Raw genomic sequence first — 14,471 nt, 5'->3', positions numbered from 1 at the left:
ATATAGCTCAGTGCTCTTGGTGGGTTGTTCAAAAAAACAACAAGCAGAGCTAGAGCGGGTCCAGACACGTGCCTGCAAAATCATCAGAAGAAGAGCTGGTAATTTTTCACAACCCCTACCATCACTCCAGATCAGGAGGGAGGAGGCTGCAGTGAAGTTAATCAGGGACATGCATGATGAGCAACATCCTCTGTATGACCTGCTTCCTCCAACACGAGGCAACTGCACCGCCAAGACACTGAGGAACCAGCACAAGCTGGCTGAACCCATGGCCAAGACCAGCAGGCTGAGGAACTCAACGCTGCACACAGCAGTCAGGCTATATAATGACACTATTTAGACTGGAAAAATAAATAAATAAAAATAAAATGACATAGCATGGCCACCATGACTGCTAACTGTTCCCAATTCATTGCCCCGAAATATTTTAGTTATTTATCTATTCTTCTTAATCTTGAAATTGTTTTGTAGTGTCTTTCTCTAATGTTTGTTTTGTAAAGTTCTGCGTTTTTTCAGTGGAGCCCTGGCTCCACTGCAAGCATGAATTAATAAAATCAAATCAAATCAAATCAAATCAAAGCTGAAATAAAGTACGAGACGTGTCACCATGTGATTACCACAGTTTGATCTAAAGTGTCATCACTGACTGTGCACTCGTTCCCTGTTCATTCAGTTTAGGTTAAATGGCTGAAAGTCAAAAATATATGCACCAAAAATAACAAGCAAATAACTGCTGCTGCTGAGCAAATATTCAGACTTTTTAAAATAACTAGAAAAGGAAGTATTAGATACTTCAGTGAAAGTACTAATACCACACTGTGAGAATACTCCTCTATGAGGTCCAACAGTCAAAACCTTACTTCAATAAAAGTATGTATTAGCAAAATGTACTGAAGTATGTAATGTTAAAGTACTCATTCTGCAGTAAAAAGCTCACTGACTGTGTTTTACTTTTATATCTGATGTTTTATTGGATTAAAATTACTGCTGCATTAATGTGCGTGTTGGATTTTACTGCTGTATGTTTAAGGTTGAGCTGATCAGTGTTACATCGCAAATAATCAAATGTGGACTCATTTAAAGTCCCAACTCTGACATTCTTCTGTGAGTAGAGACGTCGTTTAAATTATTGTGTTTTAAACCTAATGAATATACTCATTTGTACTTGGCCTTGGACAAATTGGTTCAGGGATGGATTCCTGGGAAGATGGCGCCACCTGCTGGCCGTGGAAAAAAACATTCATTTAAAGGTGTTTCTGAGAGCTCATAACCACCCGTCCTTAAACCAAACCAAGTCAGTCCAGCATAGCAGTCACTAATTCAATTACACTGTGTGGTGGTTACAGTGGTTTCCTAACAGTAACAAAGTTAAATGTTTGTGTTTGTTTTAGCAGGAGTCAATGATGATGTTGTCAACAAAGAGATCAGGTCACAACTGTGAAGGGTTTCATGACTTTAATCATGTGAATTGTTTTTTCATCACTCCAACACTCACTTGCCACATTAAAGTGATGCATATGTTTTATGCAGGGTAAGAAGTCACTGGGCAGCAGTGCAATTTTGAACTGAATCTGAAGACAGAGGACACATCATGATGGCACTGATGTGCCAAATCATTCGTGACAGCAGTGGGTAATAATAGTTTCCAGACAGGTACAGCATGGCTAACACACACCATAATGCTGATGAAGGAAAAGGAAACAAACACTGTTCGAGGACAAGATAGAAAATCTGTGGACAGATGATGTGGATGCAGCAGAAAGCATCCTGTTCAATCACTGGGGAGAAAAATTCACAACGCTGTTCTGTCTGGTGAGTCTCAGAAACACAGCAGTAACATGACACCAGGCCCGTCATTCCCATTACTTAACTGCTGGGCAATCCTTTAATCGTGTAGACAACACCAGGCATCAAGTTTATCGAGACAGAAAACCTCACAGCAGATGAACTCAACAAGTCTAACGAGCAGCACATCGACATGACATCGTTCTCAGCAGAGGACAACGTTCTTAAAGAGCACCAACTGCCATGTATGTTGCATAAATCAGTTCACATCCACTCAAAAAGTATGCGAGCAGAGCCCAAACCAGAGGTGACAAAGCCACGATTCAGATTTTTTAAAAAGATTTTTTTTTTTTTTTAATGAACTCCTTTTGCACCATGAGAGCAGAGCTGAATGAAAAGGTGATTGCTTTTTCATCAGATACAGCACTGGTGGTTACAAGGACAGGATTCATTTGGATTTGGATTGATCAAACAGGGAGGGGACAAGGAGACATTCCACTGAGGAGAAAAGGTGCAACTGGGCGCTTCAAACACCTGAGCAGGTGAATGTGCAAACCGAAATACAAAAGGACAATGGTAGAACATAGAAAATCACTTCTCTGATGAAAAATGCAAACACAATCGCCCTTCAATTTTAGGCACGTATGTAGAACCAATGATATAAATCTTCATCAGCAACTTCTTAGCTTAAAAATATCCTTTCATTTACAGAATCCACCTCTGGAGGTGCCAATATCAATGAGGGAAAATGGAGTGGAGACAAAAACTTTCATTCAGCTGCAATGAAGTCAGTTACTCCAACGATGTCAATATATGAAGGTGGAGGGGAGCGTTATAAATCTTAAGCATTGCTAAACACACAAAACCGTATTTCTACAGAACACATTTATGTGGTGAACTTTCCAATAACGGCTTTTAGGATCATTTATTTATGAGCTTAACGAAGCAGGGTTAGGTGAATCAGTCGTAATGCTCTATATTTACTTCCTTTTGTGCCACAATACCAAAAATAACATTAATCTCATTTGTGGCGTTGGGATTTAAGCTTCTCCCCTGTGTTGATAATATATCTTTATGGAAAAAAATCAAGTATTTTCTCTTTTCAGATAAAGATGTCATAGCATCATAGTGTTAAAGCACAATACGTACATCATATATGCAAATAAAATCTGCAACTTTATTTACAGATTGTTCATTCGGTGGTTTATCAGTGGAGACGGGCCGCACTTCACCACAGTCACCTCTGGGTTTAAGGAGTGACCTCTCTCTCTTAATAATACACCAGTCTTCATTTGCTAATTACAGCAGCGAGCAACTACGCTGTGTCCACCCGTTCAGAGGCAGGGCCGGTCCAAATCTGCGGGTCCACGAACTGACGAAATGAGATTTTGACATTTTGACTGAACCTTTTGCAATTTATTGAAACGCAGGTTCAGAATGTGCCGTCTTTTGGTGTCTGCTTCAGCACATCGGTGTGGTCCTGCTTATTGAGCAAAGCTGAAGGCGGGACAACAACGGAACCAAAAAAGTATCCAAATAAAACAAAATAAAACTGCTAACAGAGACAAAATATACAGGATATTTACAAATTTACAGGAGGAGGAGAAGACTGTTCAGACTATGAAGAGATAACGTCAAACAGATGGTTGACCTGGGACCTGCCATGGGCGGCATGGGCTTCATTTCAGGGACATCGGGCCAAAGAAATCACACCATTTGTGGTGGTCTGCCAGTCCGGTGAAATTTCAGGCTGGTCTGTCCAGCTCTGACGGAGAGTTACAGAGAACGGAGTGCAAAAACGTGAAAGCCGAAGGTCTACGGTACAAAGAAGCAGCTGCTGAGACGAAGCAGAAGAGACTGAAGACCTTTCCTCCTTTCCAAGGACACGAGGCAGTATTAATCCATCCTCCTCCTCTTCACACACCGTTGGCACTCATCTTGCTCTTCTGGGACACCTCTGTTGCTGCTTTAGCCTGTGGAAACACAGAACTTGGTTTAACCTCAACATCCAGTAATTCCCACTGAAAATGTATCCTTGGTTAGAGCACGACTAGATTTAAGAAAATGCTGGAACTCGTACGCCGCCTGGGAGAACGGCCCGCCCCCCCCGCACCACCATCACCCAGGACACAGTGTACGCATTTGTTCAGAAAGGTGTGGATGTGTACATAAGGAATTGAGCTAACAGCCACAGAACAGACCACAGAGCCAAGTTCTCTTCAAACAAAGAGACGGTACAGTTGTATTAAAAACTGTGGCTTTAAATGTGTTTTGATGTCATGTAGTATTTCTTTAAATGACACGGTGGTTTAAAAAAAAAAAAAAAAAAAAACATCACTTGGGGTGTGACAGTGATGGGTCTATATTTATCAGCTATTTTTAAACCTCACACAGATTAGCCTGAGATGTTCAGGTCCTCTGCCGGCAGCTTTCTGCATTCATGTCAAACTTCTTCTAATTACTTCTTTACATCTAAACTCAACAGATTTCCAACCAGCCTCTACACTTTCTCTACTCTACTCAAACACTTTCTATCATGCAGAATAACTGCCTTTCCAGAATAGCAGCTGTGTCCCGCTGCGAGAGATTAGCATGTCATGTGAGAAAGATCAAAGCCAGGAAGAACTAACTGGATTAAGAAACCCTGCGTGGCATCAAATCCCAAACTGGACTCTGTGGAGTCCACAGGTCGAAGGAACAATGGGCGCTCACCTGAAGGACTTCAGCAGGAGTCAGAGGTTTGTCTGACACCACGGGAGCTTTGTCTCTCATCTCCTCAACCTACAACACACAGACAGAAAGAAAAGATGAGACACATACATGATGTGTCTGCCTGCTGCCGTCCTGGGATGACCAGGTATCTCCACAAGGTCAACTCTTCATGAGCTAAGACTAACAGGTCTGTTCAGCGATGTGACAATCTGATGAGCAGAGTTAGATGACAAGGTTGACACCAATGTGAAGCTAAGCTAAGCTAATCAGCTGCTGGTTGTATCTTTTTATTGACTGTACAGAGCAGTATAGATCTTCTAATGAATGCTGTATTCCTTTAAGAGGCTGGAGAATTTTCTTAATCCATTAGTGAAGATCAGTACTTTCCCTTTAATCCTTTAATTTGTCCAAAAATCATAAAATTTGGATGTACACTGACTATTTTCTTGGGAACTCTGGTATATGTCCAAAGATAAACACTGTCTCAGTCTGTGTAATTGCTCTGATACTGAACAATGCACACATTCATCTGCATTAATCTGCTTTACGTACTTCCACGTTTGGTTTTGTAATGTAGCTTGTATGACCGTCAAAGTATCTGTAACTACCCCAGGACTCGACAATGATTAGAAAAATAGTTGTACACTTATTGTTTTTGTAGAAATCTGTTCATAACTGCAGTGATGACCCTGCTTCCTCCATCCAATTCATCGATACAGCTCACCTCATCTCATGCTGCTCTGTGTGTTTTGTGGCTGTGTTTGTGCACTGACCGGTCTGTCTTTGATGACGAGAGCAGGGTCTGCCAACATGTCTGCACTGGCTGAGGTCGGGTTTGCCCCTGTATTCTCCACTGGAGGAGGAGCAGCTTTCTGAGAAAATAACATCAGAACACCCGATAAGAAGACGACATCCAACAAAAGACTACCTGCTCTGCTTTCGGCCCCCTGCAGTCGAACATGTGTTCTGCTGCTTTCCTTCAGTGTTTGACCTCCACTGTGTTGAATGACGTGTGTGCAGCGTTCGACACTTTATGGTTTTCATTCATCTTTGAAATGTGCTGCTGCATCAAATTAAAAATAAACACATATTTACAAAAATCAACGAAGCTGATGAAGTGAAACATGAAATAGGTTCTGTTTGTGCTGTTTTCGGTTTAGCACATGTCAAAAAGAATGAGCAAATGATCACCGCATGTTTATTTGTGTTTACACAGCGTCCCCACTTTTTTGGAATCAGGATTGCAGTCTGGCAATCAGTCAAGGTATGATATGCAACTTAAAATCAGGCGAGAGTTAACGTTGTTGTGCAAGTAGGAGAGAGACTGTGTGCTTTTTTTCTGTTTATCATCTGAACTGTTAAGTGATTAATGAAAATGATGATTAGTTGCAGCCCAGGTGTCTAATAAATCAGCTGACCCAGAAGAATCATAAACAGTGGTGAAACAGCTTGTGCTTCCCATCAGGAGAGCAAACACTGAATGTACCAAACATAAGTGACCTGCACACCAGCTATTTATGTTAAACTGGGTACGACTTTTTCTAATCTCTACATCGGAGTGAAAATCAAATTGTGCAGCCTGTAAGTTTTTAAGTCGACTGTAAAGGTCAAACCTCTAGTTTGGGCACCGGTGGGATGACTGGGGGCTTTGGTTTGAGGTCAGTCAGATACATGGCCCTGGAGAGCAGCAGCAGCGATGGAGGAACGTTCTCCTTCAGGTGCAGGTCCAGCCACTACACGGAGAAGAATGTTTATTTGACAGACATAAGAGTCTAACACATTTTGCACACTGTGTTTAAACAACAAAGCCAGAATGATTACAACCAATATAAAAGTCCATCTTCCTTTTCAACCTTTTTGCTGATTGTCATCTCACCCTGGGGAATCGTACATTTGTGAAACCAGGATTTAGTTTCTGTCAGCCAAACAAAAGCTGCTCACCTGCTGCAGCTGCAGACGTAGCTGGTCAGTGGTGAGACCCAGAGACCTCATCCCTCGACTACGACACGCTGCCTGTAGTTCTGACACGCTCATGGCCGCTACACCCTCTGCTGCAATCATCTGTGAAGAAATGGGAGAGCAGATTCAAAACACTGGTATACAAGCATGAGAAAAGATACACATGAAAGATGGGTTTCCTTCCAAATTTACCACAAAAAAGCACCAGGCCCCAGTCCCTCTGTCTCACCTCATCGTCTGACTTGATGGTTCTGAGCTGCATCATCAGCTGAAAACGCAGCAAGTTGTTTGTGCCGATGGGCTGAAGCTCCAGCAGTTTACACAGCGCTACCAGCTGGGGGCGCTCCAGGTGCTCCAGCGTCAGCTCGTCCTCAAATAACTTTGAAAAGCGAACGATGTCCTTGGTCGTGGGCTGTTCACCTGTGCCTCGAACCTGACGAGGACAGAGACAAACCAGGCTGAGCAAATATCATCTGATTCAAGTGAAAAATCGCATAACTTACAAACCATCAGTTCTATCAACTTGTTTTTTTTATTAATACGACACTCGATGATACTCTGCTCCACTGCTCTCAGGTCTCAGCTGTGAGGTTTCCATTTCACTAACGCTGCCAATGCTAATGTCAACTATAGTTCAGCGTGTTTATAGGCTCTTATCACTTTTCAAATGCTTAGTTGGCAACAGCCAAACCTTAATAATAGCACAGTACAGAACAAACTGTACAGCAATAAGAAAAATGGACTCTGCATGGGCAGCCATTGCCTTTCAGGACACACAGCTATGACATACCTTCTGAACGTAAGTGGAAAAGCGCTGCGTCTCGTCTTCTGTCTGAGCTTTTGCTTTGTTCCTTCGAGCCATCTCAGCGATGGTCTCCTGGAGGAACTTGGCCAGTTCAAGCTTAGCTGCCAGACCCTTCTTCTGCTTCTCCTCCTGCATGAAAGAAAGTTTAAAAAATAGACTTCAAATACAGGCCCAGTTTGATGTATTCAAATGCAGTAAATACACTCATCACCGAGTGGAAAAAGGTTGTGGACTTTTCAATTTCAGACACTTGCAGATAATTTGTTTTTTACTATTATACCTCTTTCAGAAGTGCACATTTTACATACATTTTACATTTCTCTCTGGTATCGCCCATCCTCTATTACACACTGTACTGGAATCTACTATCACAACAGGCTTGTTTTTTTTTTTCCTTCTTATGTTCTGTCAGATTTTCAGAGACTGGGTGCCTCCGTGCTGTCCAGGAGGACGGGAGCATATCTGTGAATCACTCAACCGTGCTCTAGAACAACCAGAGAACATCAGAGTCGACAGGCCCGCTGTGCCCAAACCTGCTGCTTTTCTTTTACAGGAGATTCAAAGTTAACAAAAAGGAGTGTCATATTATTGGTGTATCATCGCATTTTGCAGATTTGGAGAACATGTGCATACTGTGTATACAGCGGCTTAACTTAATTGTCTAGATTAGATGTCTAGACGTCTGCATGGCCAGAGGTTCTTAACACAGCAGCCACAGCCATATCTGAGAAGTTACATAATCATAATGACCCCTGTCATGAGGTCATTCAGGCGACTGGGTGTGCGTGTCTGTGAGTACATGAACACATGCCTTTTTGGACTCTGTCTCGAAGGTGGAGGGCAACATCTCTGGGAAGAGTTTGAGGAAGACTGGAAGAAGGAACTCCATGAAAGGAACGATGATGAACACCATGAAGGGCACCAGACGGAACAGGTCAGCGCAGGTCCTCATCAGCTGGGAACACAAAGGAAAACAGTGCTCGTTGTTGGATGTGGATGGTGACCAGTTATGTTGAGCTTTAATACAGAAAAGTATTTCAGCAACATTTTCCAGGTGTGTAACGCCTCTGAAGTGCTGCTCTTAACTTGAAAACAGCATTTCAAATACAGTAATTGACTCTTGTTGGACGTGAGCCTGTCTGTTTCCTGCCCAAACCTTCCTTTACTGTGTGGCTTTATTATAAAGAAAAACAGAAATACATTTCAAATGATCATTTAAAATGTAAGAACATGAAATATCAGTTTAAACTCCTTATCAGTGGACAGTCAATATTCAAGAGTATTCATATATCATGAGGAATGTTCATGATTAAATGTTTGGTCTATGAAATGGGGAAAAAAGGGGAAAAAAGAAAAAGGTGGCATCTTTAAATGTCTTGTTTTGTCCAGCCATCACTCCAAAACCCAAAGACGTGCAGTTTACTATCACACAGATAAAGAAAAGCAGCAAAACCTCACAACAGAGAAGCTGCAAACTAATGATCAATGCCCAACTGTCTTCTGATTAATTTATTGAATAATTGATTCATTGACTTTCTAGCTCCAATCATAACACTCACAGCTATGGTTAAATACTACAGACAGTGAAAATGATTCAACCTCCATATTAATTCTTCATATCACAAAATCCAATAGTCTGTGTATTAGTATCAAATGATCTCAATGAAAGTCTCTGACAGCACGATTAATGCCACAGATTAATAGGCAGACTAACCTAATTCAGGATTATAGGGAGTTTCGATAGTGAACAAACACACTGATAGTGAATAATGACACTGTGCAGCCTGCCTGGCTCCTTCAGACAGAAAGCTGCTGTGGAGATGGACACACTGAGAGTTGCAATGCTTCTAAACACTCATCATTTACAGGATGGACAGGTCTTTCTAACCACTGTCCTGCACAACTGCATACCTGCTATCTCTCACATGTTACAAAACCACAGTACACATTCGTTACTGACATGTAGGTGGGATTGAACGAACTCTTCGGTCATAAAATGTGTGACTCACTGATCTACTGATAACGACCCAGAGGAAGAGTGACAGAGGAGGGAAACCAGTGTTTTTCAAGCCAAGTCTTTTGTAATGACAGAAAAGAAACCAGACGCCTGTACCAGACAGACATGCTGCTGTGACCTGAGGGCAGTACAACAAGATCAATGCAGACAACTGGGGACAAAAAAAAACAACAAAACCCAAATACTTCAAATTAATCTGGGACAGGAGTGGGGCAAGAACTCTATGTGCACAGTTCCTTTGAGCTACATTAGCAATAAAAAACTATTAGGTTTGGTGGCAGAGACTTTGTTTGTTTATGTGACTAAAGTGAGACTGAGACTGTGTTCTGTGGTTAATTGCATGATGACTTAAGAGCCACACTCCTCCTGGGTAAAATATCTAATATCTGATGATTCCTTCTGGTTGACGACGCTTGAGTTGTGTTTTAGTGAGGGAGTCCTTACTACAACAAAAAGCTCTGTCGGGTAAATATGTAAAAATCTCTACTATAGCATAGCTATGTTGTGTTGTGTGTTGATTATTATCTCAAACCCAATTTGAAGTCTACAAATTGCTGGTTATCTTCATTTCTGCTGTGTTATTCTGGTTAGATGGTTGTGTGCTTTAGGAAAGGAGCAGTGTTATGTTAAAGAAATGATATTGTTATCTGACATACGTTTCACCGATGCAAGTTTATTTTTGATGTCTTCAAGTCCATGTGGGCCGGGCTTGTGTAAATGCATGATACAGTAACTACTGCAGGGGTTTAAAGTTGAAGATGATGTACAGAAGATGTACATTTAGCTTCTCTTACCCTTCTTCTCTCCCTGCGTGTGAGCAGTTGTCCATGCAGCAGTCTCCACACCATCCTGCCTGCTATCTTGATGTCAATGCCAAGTAACCGGAAGCCATTGTAGTAATGCTTCAACTCATCCACAATCCTCTGATACAGAGACTTTTTCAAGACTGCCCTCTCCTGCACCGGAGGGACGGCAGCCGCTGTGGTGGCAGTGGTGGTGGACGTCGGAGTGGGAGTTGATGGAGGTTGGGACTGGGGTGCAGCAGTCACAGAGTCCGTTTTTGCCCCTGGAGTAGCATCCTGGGTAGCAGCTGATGAGGCCTTAGAGTCCTCCTGCTTTATGTCTTGGAGCCAAACACCTGAGCTGTGTAGTGAGCGGGCGAGCAGGGCGGAGTTATGGCCACGACTGAGAGCGTGGCCTCGGTAACAGTGGGGGTAGCCATAGCGGGAGTGCCTGAGAGTGAGCAAGGACGAGACGTGGCGGGGAGGGTCTATGTGGAGATAGGCTTTGGAAGACAGAGAGGAGCAGCTGTGCCTCTTGGACAATAAATATGACCCCCTGTTGACAGAGACAGAAAAACTGGTTAGTCGCTCCACAATACTGTGCGAGGGAATGCTGTTAGAAGAAGTAAAGAAAGTATATGATAGTGGTCAGATGTGTATTTGATGAACTCATTAGCTGATCAACAATACACAATTACAGTTTTGATTATTAATTCATCAGTTAATAGTTATATAAAGTAAAAGTGCCAATCAGGTTCTGGTAATTGTTAGTTACAGCTCTGATAAGACTCCAAAAAAAATAATAAAAAAATAATGCTCCACCTATACCACCACAAGCTGGCGTAGTTGTCTTCATCAGGCAAATACATTTAAGTTGCCACTATAGGGCAACAACTAACAATTATTAATATATAATAATGATGATAGTCAGTCAATCTGTTGAGCATTTTTTCAGTTCAATTGATTCTCATTTCGTCTCATAAAATAGTGAAAAACGTCACAAGTTACCAAATCCAAGTCTTCAAATGACTTGTTTTGTCTAATAGTCCAAAACCTCGATACTTTAAAGAACTTACAAAGATATAAAATACAGAGAAACAGCAAATTCTCACATTTGAGAAATCGGAACCAGCATATGTTTCACAATTTTGCTTAATGAGAGACAAAGTATTAATCTAATATCAAAACCACTGGTGATTCATTTTCTGTCGATGGACTAATCATTTAATTATTTCAGCACTACACTGCACAAAGTAAAACATCTAAATGCATCGTCTATACAAATCTTTGTTTGGTCCTTCTTGGCCAGCGTGTAACTCAGGAGCTAATACAGAAGCAAAACCATGGCTGTCAATCAAACAGACCCCCTCTCTGTCTGCATGTTAGGCAGCTTTAAGCAAAACTACCACATCTCCTTAAATAACACCACGTCTCTGTTGCTTTAATGATTAACTAGCAGAATAAGTCAAGAAGTACCACCTCTGTTCAGTGTGAGTATCAGTGATGTGTTCACAGGTCCATAAAGCAAATACATACTTCATAGGTAAGTAAAGAAAAATAAAAATAAAACCAGCGATTATCACAACAAGTGTACTTTTTGAGTGATTTGTTTAAATACAATCCAAACCAAAAATCTACTCGAGTGTCCCCATTCAGCTGCTTCGAGGAAACACTCATCTCTTCTTGAACATATTTATTGTCTTAATAACATGGTCAGACCTAGTATCTACAACATGTGTCTCAACCCTTGTTGAGACGGACTGCAGCTCACACCAAACATCAGAATACACCTCAACTGTGTCTCTCGTGGCCACTTGTAGCCAAATGTCTCTCGACCATTTGCACCCTGGGAAGCATTTGCATTGATGCCATTCAATGTATGGGATCACAATGTGCCACTGAACACCTCTTAGCTTAATCTCTGTGTCCGTCAACACAATGTCCGATCTGAAATGTCATACCTTTCCTTTCATGATTGCCACTTGACCTCTAAAACAGCAGTTTTCAACCTCTGTGTCATGAACCTGCTCACGTGTTACGCTGCCAGAGACACAACAGACTGTAAAGACTAATGTATTCATTCCAAGTCAAAAAGCCAATCTGTCAAGTATGTTAAATCCATCATTGTTTACATCTGTATTTATTAGCTAGCAGTCATCTTCTTCATGGCCTTTGTTGGTGCACTGCTGCATCTATTGACATGTTACTGCCACTTGTGGATCAGTGGAAGTAGTGTGGAATATACTGAATATGTCTTGTACTACAATATATGTAAATTTATATGGCTAAATGTTTATGTATCAGGAAAATACATTTTTGTAAACTCAACTGAAAAGCAATTGTATCAGGGTGGCCTGACCTCCCCTCTACCCTTGTCCTCTACTCTGGTTGCCCAGTTTGTGATCTTGCATCATCAGTAGAAACCACTGTAGGTGTGTTTACCTCTCCTGTGTGACTGCAGTCATACAAGATTCAGTGAGCAGGCTCCACTGCAGCAGACACTATGTAAACAGACACTGTCTGTAATTTTGACCGTTCTTCTAAACAGCAGAGGCTAAGCTCAAGAGCTTGTAATTACTGCCCAGGAAGTATGTGAGGAGAAACCAGTTGTGCGATTAGTCAAACTTTGAGGGACACAGAGAGCTTTGAAATGCCAGAGTTCATGTTTTAGAAACGAACACAACTGTGGCCATGTGCTGCTTACTCACCTTGATCTGGTGACTGCAAGGAGCACCTGGTGACTAAAGACGGCCATTGTACGGGTAGATTATAGTATTCTGTTGAGGCACGCACGGAGACAGAGAGACAGACAGAAAGAGAGAGACAGACAGAGAGAGAGCATGCAGGCGATTTAATACAATTCACTTGTATAGTACAGCAACTGGCAGACTGGAAAAATACAAAAAGCAGAATACGGACAACATCTCTCTCTCTATCTCTCCTGCAAATCAGTCAGATGACGAAAGCCATGCTTTGAAAGTTAATCAGCTATTACTGACACCACTTTAATGAGACAGAGCTAACATTAGCATGAGCACAGCATGTTGGCTGAACATTATGTAACAACGCAAACGTAACACATGTGACAGGTATCACATAACATCCCGGTCCATGTAACGCTTACCTGATTAATTAACCATCATAACAAACAAATGCTCTGCATCTATCATGTAATTTCGGGAAAAAGCCCGCACATACATTACACAGAGCTTCCTAATTAGCGTTAGGTTAACAGTTATTACGGGCACTGTTGAATGGTGGACGTAACTTAAGGCTAGACTAGGGAGAAAAACCACAACATATAGGTAATTTCTCACTCGCCATAGCTACCGATGAAACGCCAAAGTCAGATATGCCACATATTCCAAAATGTTACACTCTAGAAACCTTTAAAACTTACCGGTACTTCTAACTCACATTACCAACATTTAGCAACAGGCTAGCAAATTCACCACTACTAGCTAGGACCCTCCGCTAGCCTAGCCGGTTAGCTAGCGAGCTTGCTGCTTGTTAAGCTAGCTAGTGAAATGGCAGTCCGCAGATGACGCAGATGACGAGTCTACTAACCTCCAGCGTCAATGACCGAGCTATGGCTGCCGCTGCTGACTGGGCGTTGTAAGGCTTCTCGGTGAGATGTGAATAATATAATCCATCCAAAACAATCGGTAGAGGTAAACGGGAGCGACGAAAGTGACTTCTGATAAGGTGATAAACCCATTTATGGTGGGTGTATACTTTTAAAATCGCTTCTAGATGTGTCGTCTTCCTGCTCCTGACCGTCCTTTCGGCTTCTGCAGCCGACGCAGGCAGCTGCACTGAAAGGTTAAACTGTACATGCGTGAATGTTGTGTGCGTTCCGACCAAAGATCGTATGTTTGGAAAGATGGATTACTTGATGGTTAGAAACTGTTCCATTTTTCTGTTGTTATTTTACGTCACAGTACATCAAAGTTTAAACGAAATAAGATAGAGAAGAAATGAAAATATAAAGAATATATTAAGGAAAAAAGAAGAAAAAATCCTACACACAATTATTATCTTCACACATTTCCTTCTCTCATGGCAAAATCAATGAATTTCCATACAACAGATGCGATTTCATGTACACTGTACAAACAACTGACAAGTCTCTTACTCATACAATAAAAGTAATCAAATATTCCACTTTTATTGGTCTTTGGTGCTGTTATTTTAACTGGAAAAACATGGATTTTGTTTTCCTCAAAGTCCGCTTCAGAATAAATTTGGAGTAAAAAAAAATGCCATTCAGAATCCATCTTTCTTTACACCTATAGAACATAGTTTTAGTAGTTGTTGACAATTATTTGAGATATGAAAGGTGGTGGGTCATCATGTAGACTGGCGTTGCAAGACATGCAGTTACTCTTTCGTGTTGGGACCTTGTATAATG

The 14,471-nt window shown here is 41.6% G+C and overlaps 1 protein-coding gene across 1 annotated transcript; it reads right to left on the bottom strand.

The window, feature by feature from the left end:
* Positions 1-1,440: 1,440 nt before the first annotated feature.
* letm2 (leucine zipper-EF-hand containing transmembrane protein 2) lies at positions 1,441-13,877 on the bottom strand. The gene is made up of 11 exons (XM_076730870.1): positions 13,628-13,877; positions 12,769-12,837; positions 10,073-10,616; positions 8,073-8,216; positions 7,247-7,390; positions 6,686-6,889; positions 6,439-6,558; positions 6,111-6,230; positions 5,271-5,369; positions 4,498-4,566; positions 1,441-3,758 (listed from the first exon to the last, which is right to left on the bottom strand). Exons 2-11 carry the CDS (start codon positions 12,813-12,815, stop codon positions 3,702-3,704), a joined length of 1,548 nt encoding a protein of 515 aa, XP_076586985.1. The 5' UTR covers positions 12,816-12,837; positions 13,628-13,877; the 3' UTR covers positions 1,441-3,701.
* Positions 13,878-14,471: the final 594 nt, after the last annotated feature.

The sequence above is a fragment of the Chaetodon auriga genome, chromosome 5, assembly GCF_051107435.1.
Source record: "Chaetodon auriga isolate fChaAug3 chromosome 5, fChaAug3.hap1, whole genome shotgun sequence".
NCBI lineage: Eukaryota > Metazoa > Chordata > Actinopteri > Chaetodontiformes > Chaetodontidae > Chaetodon > Chaetodon auriga.
This window is presented reverse-complemented; position numbering and strand designations above follow the sequence as displayed.